Here is a 26801-nt window from a genome sequence, read left to right as displayed (position 1 = left end):
GGTGACGCCGAGTTTAGACTTTTAAAATGAAAACTACAAATAAAGATGAAAAATGTTTTTGCAATGATAAATTTCTTATTTATTTTAAAATTAATTCATTATAAAAGCGATGTATCTATTAGTTTATATTATAAAGAACAGTTTTAAGTTATAGATTTATACGTTATAACATTAAAATAAACATAATACATTAAAACCTACCTGTTATCGTCACTTATAAAATATTTGTATTTATAAACGTTTGAGGGGGGGGGGGAAGTGAAGAAATTGAGTTGAAAGTTAAATCATGCTTAAATTTTATAATAGATAAAAATGGCACGCCCCTTACTCCTAACCGCCACACAGACACTCAATTAAATATTCGCCAGAGGGTAGTGGCGTTGTGCGTAACAGAATATTCTTGAGTATAAATCATGCGTAATATTATTTTAATTGATCGCAAGTAATAAATATTATAGAAACCTATATCTAATTTATTATTACAGGGATATGGACGCAAAGACTATATGGCCTATACTCAGAAACTCAGAGTCTCTATATTTTCTGTATATCTAATATTATATAGGGTAAGTATATTATATCATGCTCGCGCCAGCATTTCATTGGGTTTTCAGCTCATAAATAGTCCCAAGCAAAGTCGACAAAAAAAAAAAAATATATATATATTACGATATACTCACACACACACAAACAAACGCACGCACACACACACACACAAGCATATAATATTATCATCATTATAATATGAACTCGGTCGAGCCGACCAGCCGCGTCGCCGCCGCCACCGCCGTCACGGGAGCGATCGATAACGCGCCGCCGCGGCCCGCCAAAGATAGTATAATACGCGCGTTTTACGCGAGGCCTACGAGCTCACACGTATCACGGCACTTCGCTGTGATCGGAACGCGATTCTTTCGATCGCGGGTGTCACACGATCTCCGCGAAATACTGGTCGATCAAATATCATCGCATGTATCCGGTGATTTTTTTCGTCGGCGGTCGCGCCCTCAAACCTCGTTTTGGATTATGATTTTCTATTTTTTTTTACTCAAACGACGATGATCTCGTCACGATAGTGTGATATCATCATTATCGTGCCCAAATAGATCTGCCGACGAGAAAAATCACAATAATATCAGTGTGTAATAGTGTAATACGACCACCGCCGGTAGAGGTGGCGGGTCGGGCAAGGGGATCGTACCCCGAGAGTTCGCGTCGCGGGCGCAAGCGCGAGTCGTCCGTCGTCGGGTGGCGTTACAGTCGTCGGTAGCGCTGTATATAGGTTATACGCGTATAGCGCGCGGGCTGTTGTGCGATCGCGCGATTCACGGACTACACGGGTACTCGGGAACGGTGGAGGAGAAGGACGACGGCGATTCGGCAAAATAGATCGTCACCGAAAACGGGTACAGGAGGTTAATAATATCATTATTGTACCAGAAAAATCGTGTAGGTGATACGGACAGAGCGGATTGATTGCGTTCGCGTAGGTTTATAGGCGATATAAAAACAACGACAGTAATAATAATATTTTTCATCCCCCAACGTGCGCGTTCCGCGTAGTATATCGTATGATAATAATATAGTCGCACTGCCTACGTAATAATAAGCAATAACAATATCATACCTCCACGTCATGGCGGGTGTTTGACGATCACAACGACACGACAACGGATATCGTACAGCAGCGGACATAGGTCGTCGGATCGTCGGATCACTGGATCGTTGTCTTCGCCGTCGTCGAGATGCAACCTCCTCCCAGGAAGGTAAGACATGGTTTTATTATGTTAAAAATAATATGATAGTTGACGTGTAACCATAACGGAATAAAAAAACAAGTAAAAAAAATGCCCATGAAAAGTTTCACATTCGTCCCGTTTGGCGCTGTCGAGAAAATGAATCATAAAACTTTGCCTTCAGACTTGGCTGTATCTACTACATAATAATATTATCGTTATAGGTACTGTATGGTAGTTATTTATGTCGAATAATGGGAATTCGCGATTTCGGTTTTCGTTTTTTTTAGGTTCCTTTTGTCCAACCGGTTTGGTCGGACCGCATTATACGATACTCTAGTACAATGTATACGTATTATTTAGCTTCGATTTAATCTTTTTACGCTTCCTCCCCCCACGCAACATAATTTGGCGGCGGTGACGTCGTGTATTGACGAATTACTGCAGTCATACGCGGTGACCGTGGTATAAGTATAATAGGTGTTATTCCGTCGTGTTGTTGTTATCATAACTCAAAGTTTTTTCCACAGGCTTCGACTACCTCGGGGGTCAACCCGGCTCGACGATGTCGTTCGGCGAATGATAAATATACACTCTGTATTAACCCCGACCGTGTTCGATAACGCGATCTGTCAATCGCAGTGCGTTCGTCTTCACGCGTCGATAAAATAAATATTCGTTTAGTCCAATAACGGCAGCTATAATATTATAGCTACGCCTACAATCCACATATTCCATCACGCATTATTATGAGAGGATTCATCAAGCTCAACACTATTTTATAACTCTTGATAGCGAATTTATTTGATTATATGATTTTTGGAATTTTACTATAGGTACTAGGAAGTGTCCAGAAACTTATTTTTTCTATTTTTTTATTTTAGTAAATTGTTGAGGAGACGACTTATTTAATTTTTTTTATACATCGACATCGAAAGATTAGTTATTGAATTTTTAAGTACTGAAAAGTGAAAGGTTATTAAATACTATATTATAATAGGTTAGGAAGATATCGGGATTACAGAAGTTTACTAACGGTGGTAGGGACAGGAGGAAATAATCCTCCACCCAACGAAATTTTGGGCATTTTTTTTCGAAATACCTTGTTTGTAGTTCAGTTAAGTTCACTCAATCAAGGTAACGGCGAGGAAGTGTCACTATTGGGAGGCTTCTTCTAACATGTATTTCAATGTCACTCTAAAATAAAACACATTGTACCTCGGGGTACAGAATGTATTATAATATCTTAAAAAAGTCACTCAATTTCTAGTTCTAACCAGAGGGGATGGAATCCTAGAAATATGTTGTCCTAAGTACACCTCTGGAGGTTGTAATTGAAAATTATATTATCTCATAAATATTAATTATTTAAAATTGTATAATTTATAAAAATTATCTGAGTATCGTAATAGTACCTACATTAGTATTAAGTACTATATTGGTACACAACCAATGTACTATAATAGAGAATATGTTACATTTATTTTAAATTCATATGTAAAGTTGTAACATTAAGGAAATTATGTCATTATCCTTAGCATATATAATTTGATAACTCGGAAAGACGGAAACAATCTGTTTATAAAAATGTACAGTTGGAAATATCGGTTAATATAACCACAAGATTTCTACTTTCTGACTGGTCTAAAAATCTAAATATTTAAAACAACCTTTAAGTACCTATGCTTCAAGATTCTAAAAATCAGAATTTGAATAAATGCATTATTAATGGATAGAAGCGGCGTAAATGAACCTCTCTGTAAATACCTATATATATCACATAGGTACACGTGCCGGCGTATTATTCAATCAATAATTTCCATGTTTGATTGTTTTCTCGATACACATTGTTTTGAGTTTGTTCAGTGGAATGAGTCTGGATTATACGGTCTTTGTAAAGATATATAAAAAAAAAAAGTTATCGTCGAATAATATTTATAATATTGATTATGCCCTTATTAAATATCAATGTTTATCAAACAGGATTATAGTCTATCCTTAGATCATTATAACCATTTAAAATTTAAACTGGCTTCTTATATTATTTTATTATTTTTTGATTTTATTGACAAACGTACAACTCATGGTGACCATCATAACACATATTTATACAACATTACAACAATCGATATTATTGCATTACTTTGATTGTAGAAATATTGAGTTTACGCCTATATACATCTACTTTTTTTTATTAAAAATAGAATATTTATTATTTAAAATTTGTATTATTCATGAATATGCAAATTTGTTGAAAATAAATCCAAGACATGGTTGAGTGAATGCCCACTGACACTACACTTAAAAGATGGGAGTGTTATTATTTTATTTGTATGAAATTGAAATGTTTAAAAAACATATGCTTCTGTGATGTTTTTATGAAGAAGAATAGGAAATTGTATAATGCTGTATTATTTACTTTAGTTAATACGTTTGATAAATGATAAATTCTAATGCTATGTTCACATGCATTTTATTGATTTTGCCTTTAAACATACAAACTCGTAAATATGACATAGTGTATGTAGGAACTAGGTCTGTAATAACTAACAACTATTAATATTTTGTAATCAATGTAACTGTGTCCGTTCAACAATTTAATTAAAAATAATATATTGTTTTTATATAAATGATGAGAATTTTATTCAGAGATAGTTTTTATTTTAAATTAGAGACTGGAGTTTTAAAAGTTGTAAAAAAATGTATTTTAAAATTGATTTATATTATCACACTTATAATTGATTAGATGAGTATGTAATCCGGTAATGAATTATCTGAATTGATGTTGAAAATAGTTCAAATTACAGAATGTTATCTGATACTGCTCTATTATAAAGCGGTGTTCGTAAGTAGGTAGGTACAAAACAAATTAAATGGTTCAAATAACATACCTACATATACCTACTATCATTTATTTTATTTTTGATTATACATTTTTACTATACTTCATTTGGGTGGAAACAAAAATCGGAGATTAAAATACCTACACAGATTTAAAGTTATTCCACTTGTGAATCCAGGATATCTGAAAAATATTGTGAATCACGAGTTCTCATTGAAAAAATGTATAACATAACAATATTTGATCAATACACAAACCAAAGCGTCTACGAAAATAACCTAAAACAGTAAAAAAAATAAATAATTATAATCTAATATAAGGATTTAAAAAAAAATTGGTGACTTAAATTTAAAAAAAAAACAATCCCGGCACCAAATAAAGTTATAAGTGTTAACATGATTTAATTAATAAACTTATAGTAATTTATTATTTTTATTTTACAGATTTTAAATAAAATATTTTATGAATAAAACTTAAGGATTTTGTGGGTTTTCATAAATATGTTTCATGTTTTGTATATAATTGCTGTATTTTAATTAATTTTGTTTAAGGGGAATTATGTTAAGTTTTTAAAAAATCTTCACTCGGAACAAATAGCAAAATTACTCTTAAAAAACCAAAACGAATGCGATTTGTTGGAAGACATAAGGTAAATAATTTTAGTGTTTTATTAAGTATAGTTATTAGTTAGTATACAAATTGAAACAATAAATATAACACTTAAAAGAAATAATCACTGTTGCAACTTGCAGTGTTATTTTTGTTTGAAATTAGTATAGAGTAAATTATTTATAGATGGTTTATTTTGTTCAATGAATTGTTGATTTGATATAAATTTATTTGTATATTTAATTCGTGTACCGGTAGTGCACATTTATGTAAATATATAAATTTTATAAATTTTCAAAAGTTCAAATTTATTCTATTAAATGAGCAATCTTCACACCATTTTTATTTACTCAGTTATTGAAACATCGAAGTAACCCTCTGCGTACCCAAAATAACAATTCATTGAACTCTGAACAGTCTAATTCAAATATACCTACCAACGGCAAGTGTACAATTATTAATTTTTAATTTTAGGAGCTTTTTGATCAAAAAATCTTCTATAGAAAAATCATATTCCGATGTAAGTATTAACTATTTATCTAAAACAATGACAATCTCAAATATTAAACATAAGGGTTAAGAGTACGTTTGAGTAAATATTTTTGTAAATTTTATAGGCATTGCTTAAAATATCTGTTGCTTTTTTGAACAAGAAAATTGCTAACATACCGGACATAAAGACTGAAGGCAGCGAAGAAAAATGGTAAGCATATTTTGTCGTAGCATGTTTACTGTATATAGATACTGAAATAGGTAACGAATTTTGAAGCAGCAGTTTTTTTAATTATAACTTATAAACATTTAAAGTATAGTTTTAAGTGATGTGAAGTGACATGGAATTTTAAACACGATTTACGTAGGCTGTAGGTAAACGTTATTGTAATATACTATGTGCAGACCATTTTTATTTAATGAATATCCACCGAGTTGTTACCGTAGAATGTTGTAAATATGTCTGTGGCATAAATAGCTTAAAATGTACTAAACATTTAAATCACAATATCTACATAATAATATAGGTATTAAAAAAAAAAATGTTCAATCCCTCCCATGAATATATATTATATTTTGAATTACAATCAGGGGTGGATTGGTACAGGAAATATAAATCAAAGTAGTCTACAATTACCTATTTCTTCTTTATTATTTAAGTAAAAAAAAGTTCTTCGATGGTTATGCTACTTAATTATCAACAATTATTCCATTGTACATTTGGCCTTAAATAAGAAATTAGATGCAGTATACATAGCTTTAATTCATAAATCAATTTAATAAATGTATAATGTATGGTTGAATACAGTAATGAAATGCATAACCCTAACGTCTAACAAATTAATTAGGTAATATGATTATTTCATACAGTTTACTTTTTTAACAACTGACTGTTTATAATTACGCTCCTTTCTATTGTTCGATTATTTCATCAGAGTCCAAATTATCGGATGTTTTTTTATTGAAAGCTATAACTATAAGCACGAAAGCTTCTAAATTATCTTAATTAAACTAATTTTGGAAGCGAGTCAACATTAAAAACGATTGGAACTGAGACACCTAGTTTAAAAAAAATTATATGTTTAAAATACATATTTAATGAAGTGCAATATGAAGAACTGAAGTAGGTATTTAAAATAATAGTTTAAAGTATTGTAGTAGTATTACCTGAGTTGAAGAAAGCGTAAGAAGATACTTATATATTAAAATGTTAATTGTTGATAAGCATCACTATAAAGCTTATAAGTGGATACTTCATTAAAACGTTTAAGTATCGAACAGCACAGTTCTTACACACTTTGTTTTCTTTGCAAGATTTTTCGTAAATGTTAGTATCAGCAATATCGACAAAACCTTTAAGGTTTTCATTGTTATTAAAATTATATTCATACCTATATGAGAACATCATTTTTAGTTAAATTATAACTCAAAGCAAAATGTAATAATTTTTAATGTAAATTATCCAATATTCATAGTAATATCTTAGCTAAATAGTTTTGCAATCTATTTTTAGACTAACAAAATTAGTGGATGAAAAACATGTTAAATCTAAATATATTTGGTTATTTTTTATAAGCCATCTTCTACACAGAACATGCTTCCGCAACAATGTTTTCCATCACACTATTAAATATTTTTATGTAATCCAAATTTTTTAATTTGATTAATTATTGTATCATCTTTAGTTAATTTGATGAATCAATATTTATTTTTACTGTTTATAAACATTATATGATAGTAATTTTATTTCGGTAAATCTATAGTAGGTATATAACTTTCCATATATTCTAGTTGACGTAACTGTGTCTATTTAGACGTAAAATAAATTCCTTTAAAAATGACCTGATTATAATATACAAAAATTAACAGATACATCTGATAAATAAAATGAGAACTTTTGTTATAATCAATGTTTTAAAGATTTATTTTTTATTTTAGTTTATGGCCGCTTACTTTAAAAGTACAATATAAAATGTTTTATTTTTATTTTTTAATAGATACTGAAAATAAAAAAAACAATAAATTACACTAAATTTCAAAATTCAAAATAGCTAATTTTTAAATCTGATAGAAAAATGTTAAAAACGTTTATCTAAGTCAAGCAGTTTAATTTTTACAATTTTTTTAAATACCAATATTTTTCTTAGGAAATTAATTTCAACTCTCATAACTTTTTTAAAATATTATTTTTGGGTATTTTTAGACATAAGTAAATCTTAATTTATTTATTTTCATTATCATATAATTGTCATAGTTTTTTTCATATTATGTTTAACTTGGTATCAATTTTTAATTTGTTAGGACTGTATCTATAATAGGTATAATATTTTTTTTCTTTAAATTAAATTTTAATTAAATTTGAATACATATTATATTATTTAAAGGTCCTATTTCCTATATTTTGTAATTTTTATTATTACTTAAATACATGCTGTGCACAACACAAACAAGTGTTATTTAAATAAAGATTATCATACCTGCAGCATAACAATTTCCAACAAGACCTGAATATAAATAACGTTTGATGTTTTTTCGATAGCTGTGACAATAACTGATCAGTTATTGCCATTGACTAATGGATTTGTGATATCCGATAATTTCTAAAAAAATGTGGATACATATATTAGTCATATTAAGTACAGGGTAAAAAAAACTGTGATATATTATTAATAATTAGCGCAATGTAAATTCTGTTAAAAATTAGTCGTTACACATACTTAATAATTTCGTAATTTGTACAACATACGAACAACGAATTTTGAATTATACACTGTCGTATTACAGACAAAAATTTGCTCTGACTTTCGTCGATACAATTGTACCCAGCTGTGTACAAAAGGGATTTATCAGTTATTGCTGTAAATACATTTTAACATAATATGAAAGAAACTGCCAACATTGTTTTTTTAATAAAATTATAAAAAAATATCAAACCAAAAAAAGTCGATTGAATAAAATGTTCTAGTCGTATTTAATGTGTATACGAATGTGTTATGTGATATTAATGTACTCATATTAATATGTAGTTGAGCGATCATAAATAATCAGTACACTGAAAGGTAGTGCAACATTGGCTGATTATTATACCTTTTGTTAGACTTAAAAACTGGCTCGAATCGATCAACGTGACCCGCACGCGCATCGTCTGGTGGTCCGCGCCTTAAAATACTATACCCTGCCCTTCCAACGGACAATGCTCTAAATAACACAGTTCTAGTTAGTATTTTACTCATTTAACACGTAAAACAAACCACGTATAGTATTATAATCGATTAGAAACCAAAAGTATATTTGTTACTAAAAAATACTCTTATTCTTACATTTTCCATAAATAGAAATTTTTTATTTCACTTTTATTTGTCGAAATTGCATAATCAAATAACTAATTGAAATTAATTTTATTTATTAGTTCAACAATTGGAAAAGAAATCACACACATTTAACAAATAAAATAAATAACCATCATAACACTGACAAAAATATTTTTATATTTATTTTTATTATAATTATTATATTACTATAATTAAGTACCTATCAAAGGATCTAACAGCGTTAGGGGTAGACAACTATAGCTAGGTAGCACTGGATAAAGAGAGATGGAAGCAAGTAAAAAATATATTTATTTATTATATTAAATTATAATAAAAATAATCTCAAGTCTAAAAAGGATTATTAACTTCTTGATAACTGTTTCATTTTTTCTTCATAAACTATGTATATATACAATAATGTTAAAATTTCTTTTAATATAAAGAAATGATTTTGAATTTAAGATTTTACATTTAACTACAATATTAGGTGATGAAATAATTTAGATTAGGTATTAACAATTTGTACTTCTATTACAATAATTAATTTCAAAATAAATTTATTAAACTGATCTATTTTTCCGTACACCTGACAACATGTATTATTAAGTATAAATCTTTCTGCAGAAGGTGGATGTCCATGTCTCACTGTATGGGTTAATATAAATTAATTTTTACTCTCTGAAAATTTTTTTATCCAATAATAATTGTTGTGATATATTAACAACATTATATAATTGTACAGTGAGAACAGTAGAACACTGAAATTGTTATGAACCATTTTCTAAATGCTATATTTAATCAGTTATTTTAAAATTGATAGTAATAACTTCAAACTCAAAGTGGAAAACAAAAAACGGATATTTGAAAATAATCAGCATAGATTGAAGTTATTGAATTTCATCTAACGGCAGAATAGAATCATTTATCTACCGGGGGTGGTGAAAAATAAAATGTTTAAACTCAGTTTGTATAATTTAGGATTAACATTAAAAATTTTAATTAATTACATCTAGGTACCTGTTATAAATTCGCAATTTTCTTAACTTACACTTAATTATATTTCATTGCTGTTTTGTAGTAGGTACTATGTAGATTGTAGGTAATTCATCAAATTGGATACGAATATGTCTTATTCAATACAATTTTTCAAAATAAAAATTACTAAAAATAATGCATGTCAAAATTCTTTCATTTTGTAAAAGGAAGGTATAAATTAAAATAAAAGTAAGGGCGGGTGCTCAAAAAAAAATAAAATATTGGTAGAGCTCCGTAGTTGGCCATTTGCGTGCCATTTCGAGCACTAATAGTAATAATTCAACGCAGCCTATTATAAAATTGAGCGAAGGAGGACTAAGAATCCAAATAATTGACCCGTACTCGTCGTGTGCTTACTTTATATTTCATTTGAAAAATAATAAATCCATGGGATTTATGTAGACAGTGGATTATGTTTGGTTAATTGGGTATATTTTAACCTTCAACGCTTTGACGTATTATGTTTAATCCTCGTGTGGTGTATTTTTTTGAAAGCATTGTGGCACTTCGAATGTGGCACAGTCGTAACTCGTAGGCAGTTGAAATATTAGACATAATTATCTATCCTAAGATTTTCAAAACAAAATACAGGACAAAATTTAACAATCATTTATGCACTCATACCGCACTGTGAAAACAATTTATTTACCCATTTTATTAAAAATCTTAAATAGTTAAATATTTTATTCAGAAGTTCATGATAGTTTCAATTTTCCTACCATAATCATTAATTATAATTATTATATCAAAATATATTAAAATGACATAGTTCGTATAAAAAAAACAAGTGAACATGGCATTCAATTTTTAGGACACTAGGATATTTAATAAAAAAAAAACTTTTATGAGTTTCATAATAATTCATTACTGTACTGTTAAGTTTTAACTTTTATTAAATGTTATTTTATGAATGATAAAAATTAATTTGAATCGGAGTGTAAAATTCAGTTTTTCTTTTATTCCAATTTTATTAGGCATCAGAAAAAAATCAAATTTTTAAAAGTACAAATACAATATGTAACGATTGAATTCTTTGTTCTCTCCATAAAAAATTTTCCGCCACCATCTATATAAAGCAATATCTTCAATTGTCGATACCGGATATATAATTTAATCCTTTTTAAGTGAATGATTTTGTATGTAATTTTAATAATTTTATATAATTATACGGCATAAAAAAATAATATTAAAAATATTATTATATAGGTCTAATAATATACATTTTAATCATAATATTGTTTTAACAAAAGTTGAAACCTAACAAATTTTAAATTTAAAGATTAGTTGTTTGTGCCTTATTTAGTAAAAAGTCCAACATTTTAAAATGGCATTTTCTAGGTAGGTACAGTAGGTAACTAATAAGTAAATACTCAGTTACATGCTTTGTTCTAAAATAATGAAATATTGTTTAAAATGTCAGAGAGCTTCAATTCCATAAAGAGTTTTGCTAAACTTAAAAATAGAACTTTGTACAACGAATTTATCAAAAGCCTGATTTTTTTTCGCAGCTTTACGTTTTTAATAAAACTTTAAAAGGTGTGTGATATCCAAAACTTTTAGATAATAATATCTTTTTGAAAAGAAGTTATTAGTATCTATTAAAAATAAATGTTTATTTAAATCATTAAACTATATATTATTTATCCTAAGACGTAATTGTTTGATAGTATTAATTTGTTCTATAATTATCCTAAATAAATGTGATTAAAAAAAATATGTGAATAAATGTTTAACTATTGTTAGGAATATGTGGAATGTGTGGCGAACAGTTCTCGAAGAAAACGAAACGGCTGCAAAAGCACGATTAGAAGCTATCGAAGTATTACAAAACCAAATAAATGACGAGGCGAAAGCTCTTCGAGCGCATAAACTTCAGATTGCAAAAAAAGTAAGTTATCAAATATCAGTATAATTTTATCCAGTTTTAGAAAAAATGTAGTCCACGTTATGCTCATGAAAAAGGTTCACTTTTTAAGATAAGAGTGATTCATGAAACAGTTATTAATTTCATGTCTTATGAGTGGAGTCCGGATTTCTATCTAGTTAAAATGTTTAAAATACGATGTACTAATTGAAATACTCCACCTAATCTTATAAAATCATAAAATAAATTTTCCTAAAATATGAAAGAAAATGATAGAGAATTTAAATTACAATGAAAGATAAGTAGGTACTCCCAATGAAAAAAATGTATTTGCAATCAATCATCCATTGAAATTATTTTAAAACCTAAAGTAAGTTATTATAATAATATGTGAAAATTAAATATTTAACACATTATAAAACATTTATCAAGATATGCAGAAATTCTTATTCCTCAATTTTATGTACATCAATATCTTATATATCCTATAGATTTAATTTTTAGAATAAATACATTATACTTTATTTATGTACTTTTTGTACCATAATATAACAGAAATTAAATTACTCAATAAATAACGTATATATGGTTTTTACTATGGGCTGTTTTCAAATTCATTATTTTAAGTTATAGGTATTATATTATGTATGCACATTATAAGATAAATAGGTAAATTAATTTTATTATTTTAGGCTAAGATATTTATCATATATTGTTATATAATTATAGTGTACAGATCATTTAGCATTGGTACAAAAAGAGCTTCATTCTTCCGTCCAAGATGTAGATAAAACGAAAAAGTTTTATTTCGACGAAGAACAGAGTGCTCATGAAGTGAGAGACAAGGCTAAGGATATAGAAGAAAAGTAAACTTTTAATTTATTGTTATAATACGAGTATAATTTATTATTAAATTACTCTTTTATAAAATTAAATTGCTAGTCATTGGTCAGCAAATAATATAATATTAAATCGAATTTGATGTGGGTGAGAAATTGTAGCTACTAAAAAATAGTTTTTAAAAAGATAAAAATGCTTAGAAAATGTTTAATTAAAACTAGAATTCAAGTTAATGTAATTAATTCGAAGTCTATATTTTATTTATTGTATTAATTATATAAATTCGTTAGTTGTTGTATTTTTTAGTTATCTTTTAGATTCTGAGTAGAGTGAGAAATGTATTGATCTTAAACCTAATGGTCATAATGTTATTAAAAAAAAAGAAAGTATGTAATCATTTTTTTTGAATAGAATTAATGTTCTGAAAGTTTCATGAATTCAAACAAAATCTTCTATAGATCTCCAGATTATAGCTTGTACACAAAACGCTTACCTATGTATTATATAGGTACTAATAAGTGTAATATTATGTGAATAATGCCTTGTAATATTGCTGGAATAATTACTAGTGTAACACACTAATACACCAAATTTTCTTAATTTATTTTGAATTTAATTAAGCTTTAATAAATTAACTTTTTTACGTCATCAACAATGACGAGTTTAATTAGAATAACAATTGAATAAACTGAAGTTTGCTAACACCATCTGCGACACGGCCATACCTTTAAATTTAATTGGCTGTTATTTTTCACAGGTTAAAGAAAAAAAAAGGCTCGTTCTTCCAGTCAATCACTTCTTTACAAAAGAACAGTGTGAAAGTAACTATAATATTTTTTAGTTTAATGTATCAAACATTTAAATCATTATTATAATATTATAGTTTATAGTTGTAGGTTTGGAAACAATAGTAATATTATACAGAATACCAACTCAATATGATAGATAATAATGATTATGAAATAAACTTAAAATATTCGATCTTTTTAGGTGTCTTCCAGAAGAGAAGTTTTGGAAGAGAAATCGTCGGGAGCTAGAAACGATTATTTACTGAGTCTGGCAGCTGCAAATGCTCATCAGACGCGATACTTTTTGGTTGACCTTCAAAATGTAATGAATGTGAGTAAATAAATATATATTATGCATAACTTGATAATGACATTTTATACTAATAACATTTTTGTAAGCATGTGAAAATATAATTTAATTGCAATTATTACAATAAAGTTGTCTAATGATAATCGTATAAATTTTGCTGCACGTTTAAAACGTAATGCTTCTTCTCTTCATATAATGATATTTAAGTTGTATGGTAATTTTATACTTATAGTAGGTATATTATCATTTACTAATTGTATTTATTTATTTAAGTTAAAAGTTAAATTCATTGCTTCGAGTGAGGTTGTAACCCGTTTTCTCAAAACAAATTTGAATTTGTAACAATAACATTTTAATTAATTTTTCATATATGAAAAGAACTTTTAGTAAAGTATAACAGTTTCCTTATATAATCGTCTATTTCCTACTAGACCTATTTATTTTTTTTATATTTATTTAACTTGATTAGTATTTAATTATATATTAGCTATTGCAGTTATTAAAAGTCTTTTGAATTTAATGAATATAGACTATGGAACACAATGTTTATGAAAAAGTACAAGAATATTTGGCATTGCTAAGTAAAATCGAGCTCCTTACGTGTACTGTTGTTCATAATTCTTTCAAGAAAGTCAGAGACCAAGCGCAACAAGTTAGTTACTATATAAATATAATATAAAATATAGATTATGTTTAAAAAATTTCATACAATATACATTATATAGTAATATATACATTATACTTTTGATAAATTGTAAAATTGTTTGAAATAATGTTTAGTTGAGTAGAGAGTACAACATGCAATGCGTATACCTCTTCTATCCCGTATTGAAGCAACACGTTCAATACCAATTTGAACCTTGTGACGGAGACGGAATAGATCACATTACAGCAGATCACGGTGGAGTGGTGACTATACTTAGCCAAGAAGCCAAAAGATGGGCTACAAGAATAATTAGAGAGACGAATAACATCAAAGAAAACACTAGAAAACTACAGGTCTTCCAAGCTCTCAGGGATTCTGGACAAAAGGTAAAATACTAAAATTAATTATGACATAATGTGCATTGATTTATTATGTAATTATGTTTGTTATGTAATAAGACTGTTTTATTGATCGAAACATTTATTAGGTAGATATATAACGTCATTACGTTACATCCCAAACTCGAAACAATTTCCATAAAAATTTATGTGTTAGAAAAAAAAGTATCCATTCGTGAACTCTCGCGACGATGAATAATTCATTAATCGACTGCGTGATTTATTAGTATACTGCGTATTACCTAAAAAACACACGAACCCTTTCGTGTAGATTATCATCAAATGGCTTTTAAAACAGTACAGACTTTATAAGCGATTATTTATTATAAATATTAAAGAAATAGCTTATATAAGATTAATCATTGAAAGATCAAAATTTGGAAACATTTTGATAATGCCCTAATAAGCCCCTTTTAATATAATATATTATACAAACGGTATCATCTTTAATGACACCGGTCGTAATGCAAATTGGATAAAACGAAATTAATTTCAAGGTCCCTGACTGGTTATTATGATATTGGAAATAACGACAATATTGGCTGAAAAATACATAAACAACAAAATGTATATAACGGTATTATTACTGTATTGGCTTAATATTTTTGGTGTGATTACCTTTTTTTATATGTCTTTAAGATATTCACTATATATCTACATTTTTCATCATAGAAATATTTGTAATGATATATTTTAGTAGGTTGCCGTGTATGATACTTGATGAGGTCACGTATTTATGTGTATCGTGTTTCATTAAAACGATTAAATTAAAAATAATAAGTGTTGGTTATAGCTACGTATTTGTTAGCGGTCCTTTAGCAGTCATTATATATGACACTAATTGTAATATATTTTATATTAATGAATAATGAATACATAAATATATTTTTTTGATTCATTACAGAACGACCCAAATGATCCAAATGGAGCTGATTTGGAAACTAAAATAGAATCTTTGAAAAACAGCATTCGGAGATCTGAAGTAAGCTTAACGACAATGAGCTCAAAAATATTTTTATTTGTGTTTCATGTTTGCATATAAAACGCTTAATAATTAACATTGTTGATTGCAGGACAGAGTAAACAAATTACAAAATGTTTACTATTATAACAATATAACGTTGAGTTATGTTTGTATGCGATTGTTTACGTTATCTTAATATTAGTTTCATTCTCATTTCTCATATTATAATATATTATATTAAACTAACAGCAACAATTGTTGACACGTTGTTCCAAGTATTGATAAAATAATAATTACTTACTGTATAGTACAAATTAAAAACACTAACCAACGGCACATTATATTGGAGTGTTATATTAATGTTAAATTAATTAATTTAAACATGGATAATAATAGAACATAAATAAACTTGTTCATAATCGATTTTAGTTAGTTTTATGTAATTCAAAAAAATATTTACCGTAGGCACTTGAACTTTTTAATATTATGTATTTACGTAGGTATATTAATATTTAGTCAAGTTTTAGCTTTTTATACCACGAAAAAAACTTATCCTCACCATTCCGCAGAATACGTTGGCATTGACTATTGTCTATTTTCTATCGAATTATAAGTTATAAGTCATACATTTTTAAGCAATGTTTTTCGTGAAAATTAATTCCATCTAGGTACCTATTTAAGAAAATAATTTCAATAAGATATGCTATCCTCGAGAATAGCTGCTTCTCCACATTTTAATGGTCGTCTCCTTCGTCTAGAATCGTGGGTAAAATAATTTATTTTTGAATTCATATATTTTAATACATGGATTCATCTATCTGAGTTATGAGGTATACTCGAAACGGCAAAACCTACTTTACAGTAGAAGCGATTTCCTTTGTTTTTCCGTTTGATTACTAACCGATATATGATGAGTATATATTTTTATTGTTAATTTTTTCTTTTTCAGATAGCCAAAGCCAAAGCTGAATCTCGTATTGAGTGTTTGAGAAATGGAGATGGAAATGGTACTTATATTATACTTTATTGTTTGGGAGGTTTTAACCAAGGGATTATTGAGCTTTACATTTTTATTATTAAAATGAATCCACTCGTCTTAATTAAGGCTTGATGAAAGTTCAAATTTTTTATTACGTATTATATGCAAAAATGCAAATTGGATTATTTGTGTAAACATTGAACTGGTTGTATTGTATCATAGTTAATGTAGAAGAATGGCTAGCTGACATGGGCGATATAAATACCGAACTTCAACGATCAAATAGTACATCTTCATTACCAATTGATGGAGGAACAACTAGTGCAATGACATCTGACTACGATAGTGAGGATTACGGAGACGGGCCTTCAGATAGTCCAGTACCATCCGATCATCCACAGTCGTCGTCTCAAGATGAAGAAGATCGACCAGATTCGGCTGAAATCGATAAAGATTGGGGTATTTATCGATATCATAAATTATCATTATGAGACTTATTGTTTGTACCTTATTATTATATATTACATTTAAATAATAAAACTATGAATATATTGTACTTTTAAAAATGAGATTTTAAATTTTGTTTGTGCTGATACTCACGTCTTAATATTGTTTACGTATATTTTAGCGCTTGTGGAAAAAGAACGTCAACGTATTGAACAATTAACAGCTGGTTGGGACGATCCGACTCAGGTAAATTGGGAAGAAACTCGTGACACTGAAGAAAAAACTATGTACCCTCAAACTGCACCAGAAGAATCTGAAGGCCCTGTTTACAAATGTACTGCGTTATACAGCTATACTGTAAGTAAAATAAAATTAGGAATTTATCTATAACCTTTTTTTTTTAACGATACATATTATTAACTTATTATTTACAATACATTGTGTTGATATAGTGTATAAATAACTTACGCTTGATTACAATTACTAAGTATATTAGAATAAAATAAACACTTACAATTAATAGTTTGATATGCAACTCTTATAAATAGTCTAAGTCATACTATTACTTATTATACCTATACCATTTATTTTCATTTGATCCTTTATTATTCGAGGCCGCATTAATGATTATTTGTTCATTGGTTTGGTATTTGAATTTCATAAATATTACGAGTTGTTTTAACATATTAATTTAAAATTGCTTAATACTAAATATTAATTTTAAATATGTTTTCAAAACTAATAATGAGGAGGTGTAAAATATATAAATATATATTGGCCATCACTGTAAAAATGGTATTTAGCATTTTCCAAATCATTATTTTAAACATGTTCTTTCATTTTTATATATATACGTAAATTTTGAATAATATTGATATTCAACTATACTAGTTTACAGACCACTGCAGTATTTACCTTTCTTATTTATTTATCTTCTTTACCCACGGACACACTGAGTACTGAATATTCTAATCATAGAGCGTAGAACATTAAGAGCTACAAGTACATACAAAAATATGAAAAATCCATTTTTACTGAGACAATTTGTTTTAAAATCATTTTATTGTGTTTTGCATGTATATTAAGTAATCACCCCAGTTTATTCAGAAAGTTGAATTAGATACGCCCGAGATTTTTAGATTATGATTTGGGAAAATCTGTTATAAATTGAAAATTTGTTTCTACACCCTACCCAGTACCAATTATGAGGTAGTAAAGCAATATGTACACGAAATCCTATGACTTGGGATATAATTGTTTTCGGTGTTTAAATTCTTCGATAACATCTTGAAGTTTTAAAATATAATTCCATACGGTTCATATAAATACATTGAGGACCAAGATCTAATTTCGGTCGATCTTTATGTGTTGTCCATCGCAATATAGATTTTAATCTAATTAACACAAGATTTAATTACAGATTCCTTTTAAAAGGTATAATACCTAATTTTCGTCCATTGAAGTGTTGACACTGTTTTTAATTTCTGGATAACAATGTTGACTTGTTTTACATTATTATTATTATAATATATAAAATAAATGACTTCATAGTTTTTGAAGGTTTTTGATAGTCAAAATATCAACTTCGTCTTCTGTTATTTGTTATTTCATGTTTCAATTGATATTATAGAGTCGTCAATTATTTATTATTTATCATAGAACTACCTGACCTAACTCAAACAACTCTTCATAAGTAATAACACTAATAACTATCGCCGATCTTGTTATTTCCCCGACACAATACATACGCATTAAACATAATTTTATCAGTTCTATTTGTTTCATTATTATAATCATAAATTCATTTTAAAAATATTAAAGTAGTATTACTTTTTTATAAAAATGTTTTAGGGCCAACATCCTGATGAGTTAAGCATCGTTGAAAATGAGCAGCTTGAAGTGTTTAGTGTAGACAGTGATAATTACGGTTGGTCAAAAGCCAGAAATTATAAAGGTGAAGTAGGATATGTACCATCTAATTACCTGGATATCGAACAAGAAACGTGTGATCCAGAAACACACGACACCCCTACCACATACCAACTTAGATCGCAGATTAGTTTTTCCTCGGTGGACTATATGGTCAACGACGAAGCAGCCAGTCAATCACAGCACTGTCAGTCTGATGAAGACGTTGAAGCTGAAGAACAATCATCAGAAAAAAGCATCACTACAGTGTGGGAAAAGAAAGACGGAGGTAACATCGTTATGATATCTATATAACCTACTAAATCAATTTCAAAAAATGTAACGATAAAGTTACATCATATGTTTTTGTCGCTTACAAATTTACAATGTAATGACGCCCCCAATAGATTGACCATATTATACGTGTTTATCTGAAAAGCAATTTTCTTTTACTTTTTCAGGTATCATAGAAGTACCGTCGTATTGTATAGCTTTATTTGATTATGATGGAAACGACCCAGAAGAACTGGGTATGAAGGAAGGCCAAATAATTAAAGTGGTCGACAAGACTACACACGTAGACGATGGGTGGTGGGTAGGTGAGTTGGGTAGCAAGATGGGACATTTCCCGTCGTGCCTAGTAAAAGAATGTTACGAGAACGGTGAATTAGTACCCACACCGACATCTGAAAACGGAGACAGTGATTTTTCGAATGAAGATCATCCCGAGTTTGTAACAAGTGGTCCACCACCGCCACCACCACCAATATTTACACCACCCGAAGTACCATCAACACATTTGTTCCCGACTCAAGTGATTGTCACCCAACCGACTCCAATCGGTGATCATGGACCTCCTGGAAGTTTTGCTCCAGAAGGTGAGTAGCACGCGTGAAAGATCAACAATAAGCCGATACAAGATAATTAAAAAAGAATAATTTAAAAATAAATATGAACTAAATGAGAGTTTTTGGATGTAGTTGTATAATATAAAATGTGAAAATAGAATGAAATCAAGGTGCATTGTATATTTGTATAATGAAAATAATGAATAAATATACCGAGACAATAATATTACTAGTTATTTTAAAAAAGATGAAAATTGAATTAAAAATATGATAAATATTTATATTTTTTTTCGTGGTATTGTTCAGTAAACTGTGGTAATGATGTTGTTAAAATAGGGTTTAAACGCTCAAAAAAAAAAAACAGAAATTTAATTAAATAATTTTTTTTTAAATAAATAGTACAAATATATAATAAACTTGGTAAGTTAATTATATATCAACATAATAAATATAGGTATATTACCGAATTAATAAATAAAAAAAATATTTAGGTAGGTATGTTACCTATATTAGGTATATAATGTATATATTGCGTTGTACATTATAAAACTAAATATTTTGAGTCTATTTCTGAGTTCACAAATACTTTTAACTTATCTTTCAATAAATTATTAAATGTAATGGGTATGTATTAATATTAGAAGTGATGGTAAAAATGTTGATAATTTGTTGATATCATTTGAGATTAGACGTGATTATACTAACCGAAACATGACATGATATTAATAATTATCACTTTAGTATACCTGGTTTTCATGATTTTCACATGAAGATAAAACAAATATATCAAAAACTAAAAAATTTGAAGAATGTATGATTGCCGAACTAGTATTTTCCTCACTTCACAATAATGATTTTTTTTTTTTAAAGTTAAAAAATATCCTCTGAATAAAATCCTTCTTAGTTAGGTACTGCAAAAAGTACAAAATCTGAAATGATTTTCAAGTTATTTAAAAGATAGAATCCAAATAGTTATGTTAAATGACCTTCTACAGAGGTAGACATCCTTTTTGATGTATAGAATATACAATATTTCAGTAAATCACAATAACACAAATATTTGCCAAAGATGTATTGACAATTTAGAACCAACTATTTACAACTCAATGTCGTTCGGTATAAAAAATATATAAGATCCAACCATATAACTCAATTATCAAATCACAAAATAACTGTTTTTAATTGCCTTCTGCGGGAACTATAATTTCACCTATTAAGAAATATTATATCTTTATATATGTTACTATAAATTTATCCACTCGTATTTTAGTTTGAAGTAATTTATGAATATTTTAATGTTATAATTCCCTTTTCTCCTTACACTGTATATATATGTACCTATGATTAATAATTATTAGCATGGAAATCTCTATTTACAACACAAGATTAGCTTAAAAGAAGTAGATTTAACAATAAACTTATTTCTTTCAATATAAAAAAAATGATATATATATATATATATATATTATCTACCTTGAATTACATATTTTGATTTTTAATTTTAGTGCCACCCAAATCGAATGAATTTTCAATGGTGATAACTCAAAATCAACAAGAACAGTATGACACTCAGTTTACGGAGGAGGAGGCTTCTGATGTAGTACCGGTAAACGGTGAGTGTTTATGATATATAATTAAAATATTAAAATATTGTTTTAATAATTATTTATAAATTCTTTTTCATGTTATTTAAATTTACAGTGCCCGGTGTACCACAACTGTTTATAGAAAACGAGGTAAAATTATTAATACTAATTCAGTAGTTTACAGAACACAATGTAGAGAATCAAGTATAAAATCCCATTCCTCTTTTTTTATATTTATGGTGCAAAATTGTTCAATTACATTTTAAAATTATCTATAAATAGTTGTTGTTCGTACAACTTTTATATTTAGCAGTTAGCACACTATCAAAGCATATATGCTGTATTTCTAAGACATAATTCAATCTTTTATAATGTCGAAAAGACAAAAAACTATTCTTTTTACTTCAAAAAACGTCTACTAAGTAGCTATATGTACACATACTAAAGCAGTTAAGTATAAAAGTTTTGATATTTTAGGTAGTTTAAAAACTACCAAATTAATTTACTATCAGCCCTATGTGTCATAGTGGTTTATTTAAGATTTTACAGACGTGGTTGCCTAAAGTATTTCCACTCCACCCCATCAGTCAAAGACATGACTATACCTATTGTATTTATCATGTTATGTAAGCAATTAATATTTAATAAAAATCTTAAAGATTATTATTGGAAGTCTACTAAAAATTATAGCTAACTTTCCGACAGTATTAAGTGCCCAAAATGTAAACTATTACTCTTTACACAACTATTTACAGCCACTTCAGATGCTGGAATACGTACCGCTAGTGACAATGGGTTCCTGTTATAGTGCTTAATTATTTTTTTAATATTATTTTATAGGACGACTGCAGTTCAGGACCTCCCAACGCTCCCCCGCCACCGGCACCTGCACCCGCGTCCGACGGGCTGGGCGTCGCTCAAATCGTCATCACAGCTGCCACCCCAATGATGGAAGAACCGGAAAAGCCGTTCGGCGAAGAAGCGGCTACGGTTGAGTCCGAGACAGAAGCTGAACCAGCCAGTGCTGAGGTTCAATCAGAATCGAAATCCGAAGAGGAGCACCGTATGAGCGTGGATAGTGATTACTTCCCGGCCACAATACCAGAAGAATCTGAAGACGATTTGAAGTTGCTTGAGACCGATCATCATGCTGACACGGGTTTGCCGTCGGAGCTCGAACCCGGACAGCTGGCCAAACTTCACAATCTCAAAGAGTCAAACGCTTAGATACATTTTTTTCATCGTATTATTATTTATTTTTCAAGGTCAACTATATATATTGTTTTTAAGGCTCTACCTATTATATATTAAGTCTAAGTATTCTTGTTTATGTTGTTATCGATCGGTAGGTATTCAAACCTATAACACTTGCTATATAATATTATAAATTAAATGCTTACGATATGATATATGGAACACATAAAACGAAAATTATGTGATTGTATATTATAGTGTTAAACGTTTCTATTTTAGTAGTAAAATGTTAACCGTAAATAATATCAACTTTGATTAATACACGTATCTTAATAAAAGTATTTATTTCAAATCAGAAGCACGTTTAGAGATAAAATTAAAGGTTGATTTATTCTTCGTATAATTCTTCTTGTTAATAGTATTATTTTCAATAGGGTAGAAAATAATTATTACGAATCTTATAATTTTTACAAGTGGCAAACGTGCCTATTATACTATTATGTGACATTTAAATATTAATAAACATGTATTTTCTATTCTCAATTTAAGTGTATCTACCAACATATTGATTCACCCCGGAGAATAAAGATTTGATCATATTTTTGTCACATTAATCCATAGCATAAGTAGTCTGACTTGATAGTTGGTATTTCAACAATATATTATTGTGAATCCATTTTGGTATTAAGTATACACCTACTATTCTACTATTCTAAAATGATTGTGAAACTAACATTTTTTATCGATACACAGTTGTCCACAATAATGTTGTAATCAATTAGATAATTAATAATGAGCTATGGTTATTTGAGACGACTACAACTATAATAATGACTTTTGCAATTTTACACTGGTAATAGTAATCAACTGACGGGGAATAGATTTAAATGTATAATTAATGATTTAAATGCTAATCGACTCCATTATTTTAACAAAAGTATTCGATTAATTGTGAAATCTATGACCCTCCGTTATTCTTTTAAATGGTTCAAGCCAGCAGTTTCGATTTTTAAAATCAATTGTATACACAAATCAAAAGTTATAGTTTTGTTTAAGACTATTTCTCAGACCTGACCAAGAATGATCTTTTTAAATGCCCCTATACACATTTGTTTTGAGCTAATTTAAATTCGCAGGTCTGGCCATTACCAAAGTGGCCTAGACACGTATACAAATCTTTGATGTCTCAATTATTTGAAATCTTATATGTTATGTATGCAGACTGTCGTTTTAAATTTTCAACAGCACCTACGCAATCTCCCTATACCTGTCTTTTTTTATTTTCTATATGATATATTTTATAACTTGCCTGTTATTGTTACGTTTTTGAAATTAATTTCAAAATTAAACGAATAACTTAAGCATGGGAGTTATTGATAAATGATAATTATGTCTTAACGAGTATCCATCATTATACAATGTGAGCATAATATATTATTATGTGTTTTAATTACTTATACCACTAAAACACCGAATTATTGTTTATTCATTTAAAAAATGCCAATTTTTAATCGACGTTACAACATAATTTAGTACATTATTATGTTTTAATATTTTACAAATGTATTTACATGATTACCATATTATTTTATTTGTTAAACAATGAACTTGATAAATTAATCTGATTTATATTAATGAAATTTTACAAATCATATTTATATCGAAAACAGCAGAGATTCGGGTTCCCACAGTTTAAAACAAAACATCTCCGTAACATTCGCTAAACACTATCTAATCGATGATATATTGTATCCACAGAAAACATGTTCAGTGGTAGGTATGCAATATTAATCACTTTTACCTATTAATGAATATGTACTATAATATTATTGTTCCAAAAAAAATTTTAGTCGAATGGAATGTTTGGGCTGCTTATGTTTAATCAAATCATTGCTCAACACGGACAGCGAAATAGCTGGGCATAGAGCGCCAAGAATCGTATTGATTATATATATTCGAATAAATAATAATATTATTAGTTATTGTTGTTAAATAATGTAATGTTTGTAATATGTTATTATTATTTGTTTTTCTTCTAAGTCGAAATTATTGTCTTATCTATCATGACGACTACGATTTATATTTTGTTCTAAATAATCTCGGTGAAAGCGAATACGATCTGCTTGTGTGACATAAATAGCTACCATAGACAATTTTATTAGGTATTAATTGTCAAAGGAGTGCCTTTTTTGTGTACGTGTATGATATAATACATTATTATAATATTATAGTCGTAAAATGTTAAATGGATACAAACAAAACTTAAATCTTAGGTTTTAAAACTAAAATAATCGACATAAATAAACATATAGATCTTTGGTATCGTAATTATTACCATAAATTAAATAACAGTATGTTATTTAATCTATGTTACTACCTACTGTATCAACTATCAATAACCAACAAATAAATATTTCGTAGCGATATTTATGCATTATAACGATGGTTCCTTTTATATAGACCATTTAACACTTTTAAATCTTCCCAAAATTAACTCATATTGAACGAACAATAATGTGTTAACTAATTAATGTAAACCGTTAAATGTTTTTTTTCGTACCTGTATTGTATTGTATTGTATTTGTTTAGTATTATATATTATTAAAAAACTAAAAACAAAACGTTGTTGTTAATTTTTACACGACTTTTTCATAATAATCTCCTGTATTATATCATTAATATGCTGATGTAATAAATCGTTTTTATCACTGGAAAAGTAGGTAAATATTTTATAGTTTCATATTTAGTAATTTATTGTAAGCAGAGACTAGAGATGCTTAATATGGAACAGATACAAGTATTTTGTTATAAATAAGTGTAGTTATGTTAAAATAGCCAATTTAACTATTCCACTAGTGAGTAATCAGTCCGCTGACTAATGTTCCCTTGAGACCTTAAAGATAAAAGGAATCGGTTCGTCATCATTAGGAAATATTTGGTCTCGGGTGACATCTATCGTTTAGGACGCTTGGAGAGAATATTGGGGTCCCGCGTTGCTCAAGCCATCAATCATGGTGCACGAAAACTGATTATTCTCTCGTATGGATTGGAGAACTTGTCCCGAAATTTCATGAAGGGAAAGAAATTTGATCACCAGTATTGACTTTTTTCGATACTGTTTTTAGTTTTGCTATTGATTCCGGGTTTCAACGGTTTTTAATTGTATTTAAAATCGGTATCCGACATCGGCTTCATCTCTGCTTGGGGGCATGGGCGTATTTAGAAATAAATAGTGGGGGTGGGGGACAAAAATACACCAAATTTCACAGGCCAATTTCGCTCCTCATTAATATGCCACTGTTTGGGGCGTATCAAGTTCATACACTAACATATTATAGTAATACAGGACAAAAATGTTTAGATTTTAACTAACTAACTATTAAAATATTCTTATACTATGAAATATTTGAAAATGAGTTTATGCTTTTATAATTTTAAATTGTTATCACATTGACTGGATTAACATTTTATTCATAAAAATATTGATATTTTTAAAAATAAAAAAATTAATAAATCGTTTCATTTATAATGAGCTAGTAATATAATATTATTAATTGTTTTAAATTGTTCGCATAAACGAAATGTGTTACCCGGCGAATTGTATAGGCAAAATAGGTACATTACTGAAGGGTTAAATTTTGTCCATAATTGCATTTGAACTTATTACAAGTAAACTCCATTCGCCCACAGAAAATGGTTGAGCACAATCCAAAACGGGTCAAATCCCGCCTTCACCACCTGAATTCCACATTCTTATGTGCGAAGTAGCCATATTCTCCAGGGAGCGGAGCTATAATTGTTATGAATGTACGAGTATGATTACAGCAAAGTACCAGAATATCTGAAAACAACGAAAAATTGATAAGACGAGAGCTAAGTGTATGAAAAACGTTTAAATTAAAACAAAATGTACGAAAAATGCTCACATTAATTACACAATACTATTAAAAAAGAGTGTCAAGGGGGGAGGGTCAGGGGTCTTTCAAAAGTTTGTGGACTGTGCC

General features: G+C 28.4%; 1 protein-coding gene across 3 annotated transcripts; it reads left to right on the top strand.

Annotated features, from left to right (window-relative positions):
- The first annotated feature begins 859 nt into the window (after positions 1–859).
- Positions 860–24937, top strand: LOC111043088 (F-BAR and double SH3 domains protein 2). 3 transcript variants are annotated; one of them, XR_002605533.1, is made up of 20 exons: positions 861–1766; positions 5130–5227; positions 5662–5707; positions 5805–5890; positions 11769–11913; positions 12619–12755; positions 13487–13550; positions 13720–13848; positions 14357–14479; positions 14608–14859; positions 15776–15853; positions 16785–16842; positions 17037–17273; positions 17443–17618; positions 19113–19458; positions 19631–20047; positions 21523–21630; positions 21719–21753; positions 22444–24570; positions 24648–24937. XR_002605533.1 is itself a non-coding variant. In XM_022327902.1 (19 exons), exons 1-18 carry the CDS (start codon positions 1746–1748, stop codon positions 21743–21745), a joined length of 2541 nt encoding a protein of 846 aa, XP_022183594.1. In that variant the 5' UTR covers positions 860–1745; the 3' UTR covers positions 21746–21753; positions 22444–22555. The 3 variants fall into 3 exon arrangements, 2 of the variants coding, with proteins under 2 accessions (XP_022183594.1, XP_022183593.1); XM_022327902.1 differs by lacking the exon at positions 24648–24937 and having other exon boundaries at positions 860–1766; positions 21523–21623; positions 22444–22555; XM_022327901.1 differs by having other exon boundaries at positions 22444–24937.
- The last annotated feature ends 1864 nt before the right edge of the window (positions 24938–26801 follow it).

Source organism: Myzus persicae, unplaced genomic scaffold (genome assembly GCF_001856785.1).
Source record: "Myzus persicae strain clone G006 unplaced genomic scaffold, MPER_G0061.0, whole genome shotgun sequence".
Lineage (NCBI taxonomy): Eukaryota > Metazoa > Arthropoda > Insecta > Hemiptera > Aphididae > Myzus > Myzus persicae.
Note: the sequence above shows the minus strand (reverse complement) of the source record. Positions and strands in the feature narration are given on the sequence as shown.

Excerpts from the sequence above, each read along its gene's own strand:
- LOC111043088 (XM_022327901.1), top strand. The coding sequence starts at position 1,746 with ATGCAACCTCCTCCCAGGAAG. Across the intron at positions 5,228-5,661 it reads GATTTGTTGGAAGACATAAG|GAGCTTTTTGATCAAAAAAT; the intron begins GTAAATAATTTT and ends TTTTAATTTTAG. Across the intron at positions 15,854-16,784 it reads ACAGCATTCGGAGATCTGAA|ATAGCCAAAGCCAAAGCTGA; the intron begins GTAAGCTTAACG and ends TTTCTTTTTCAG.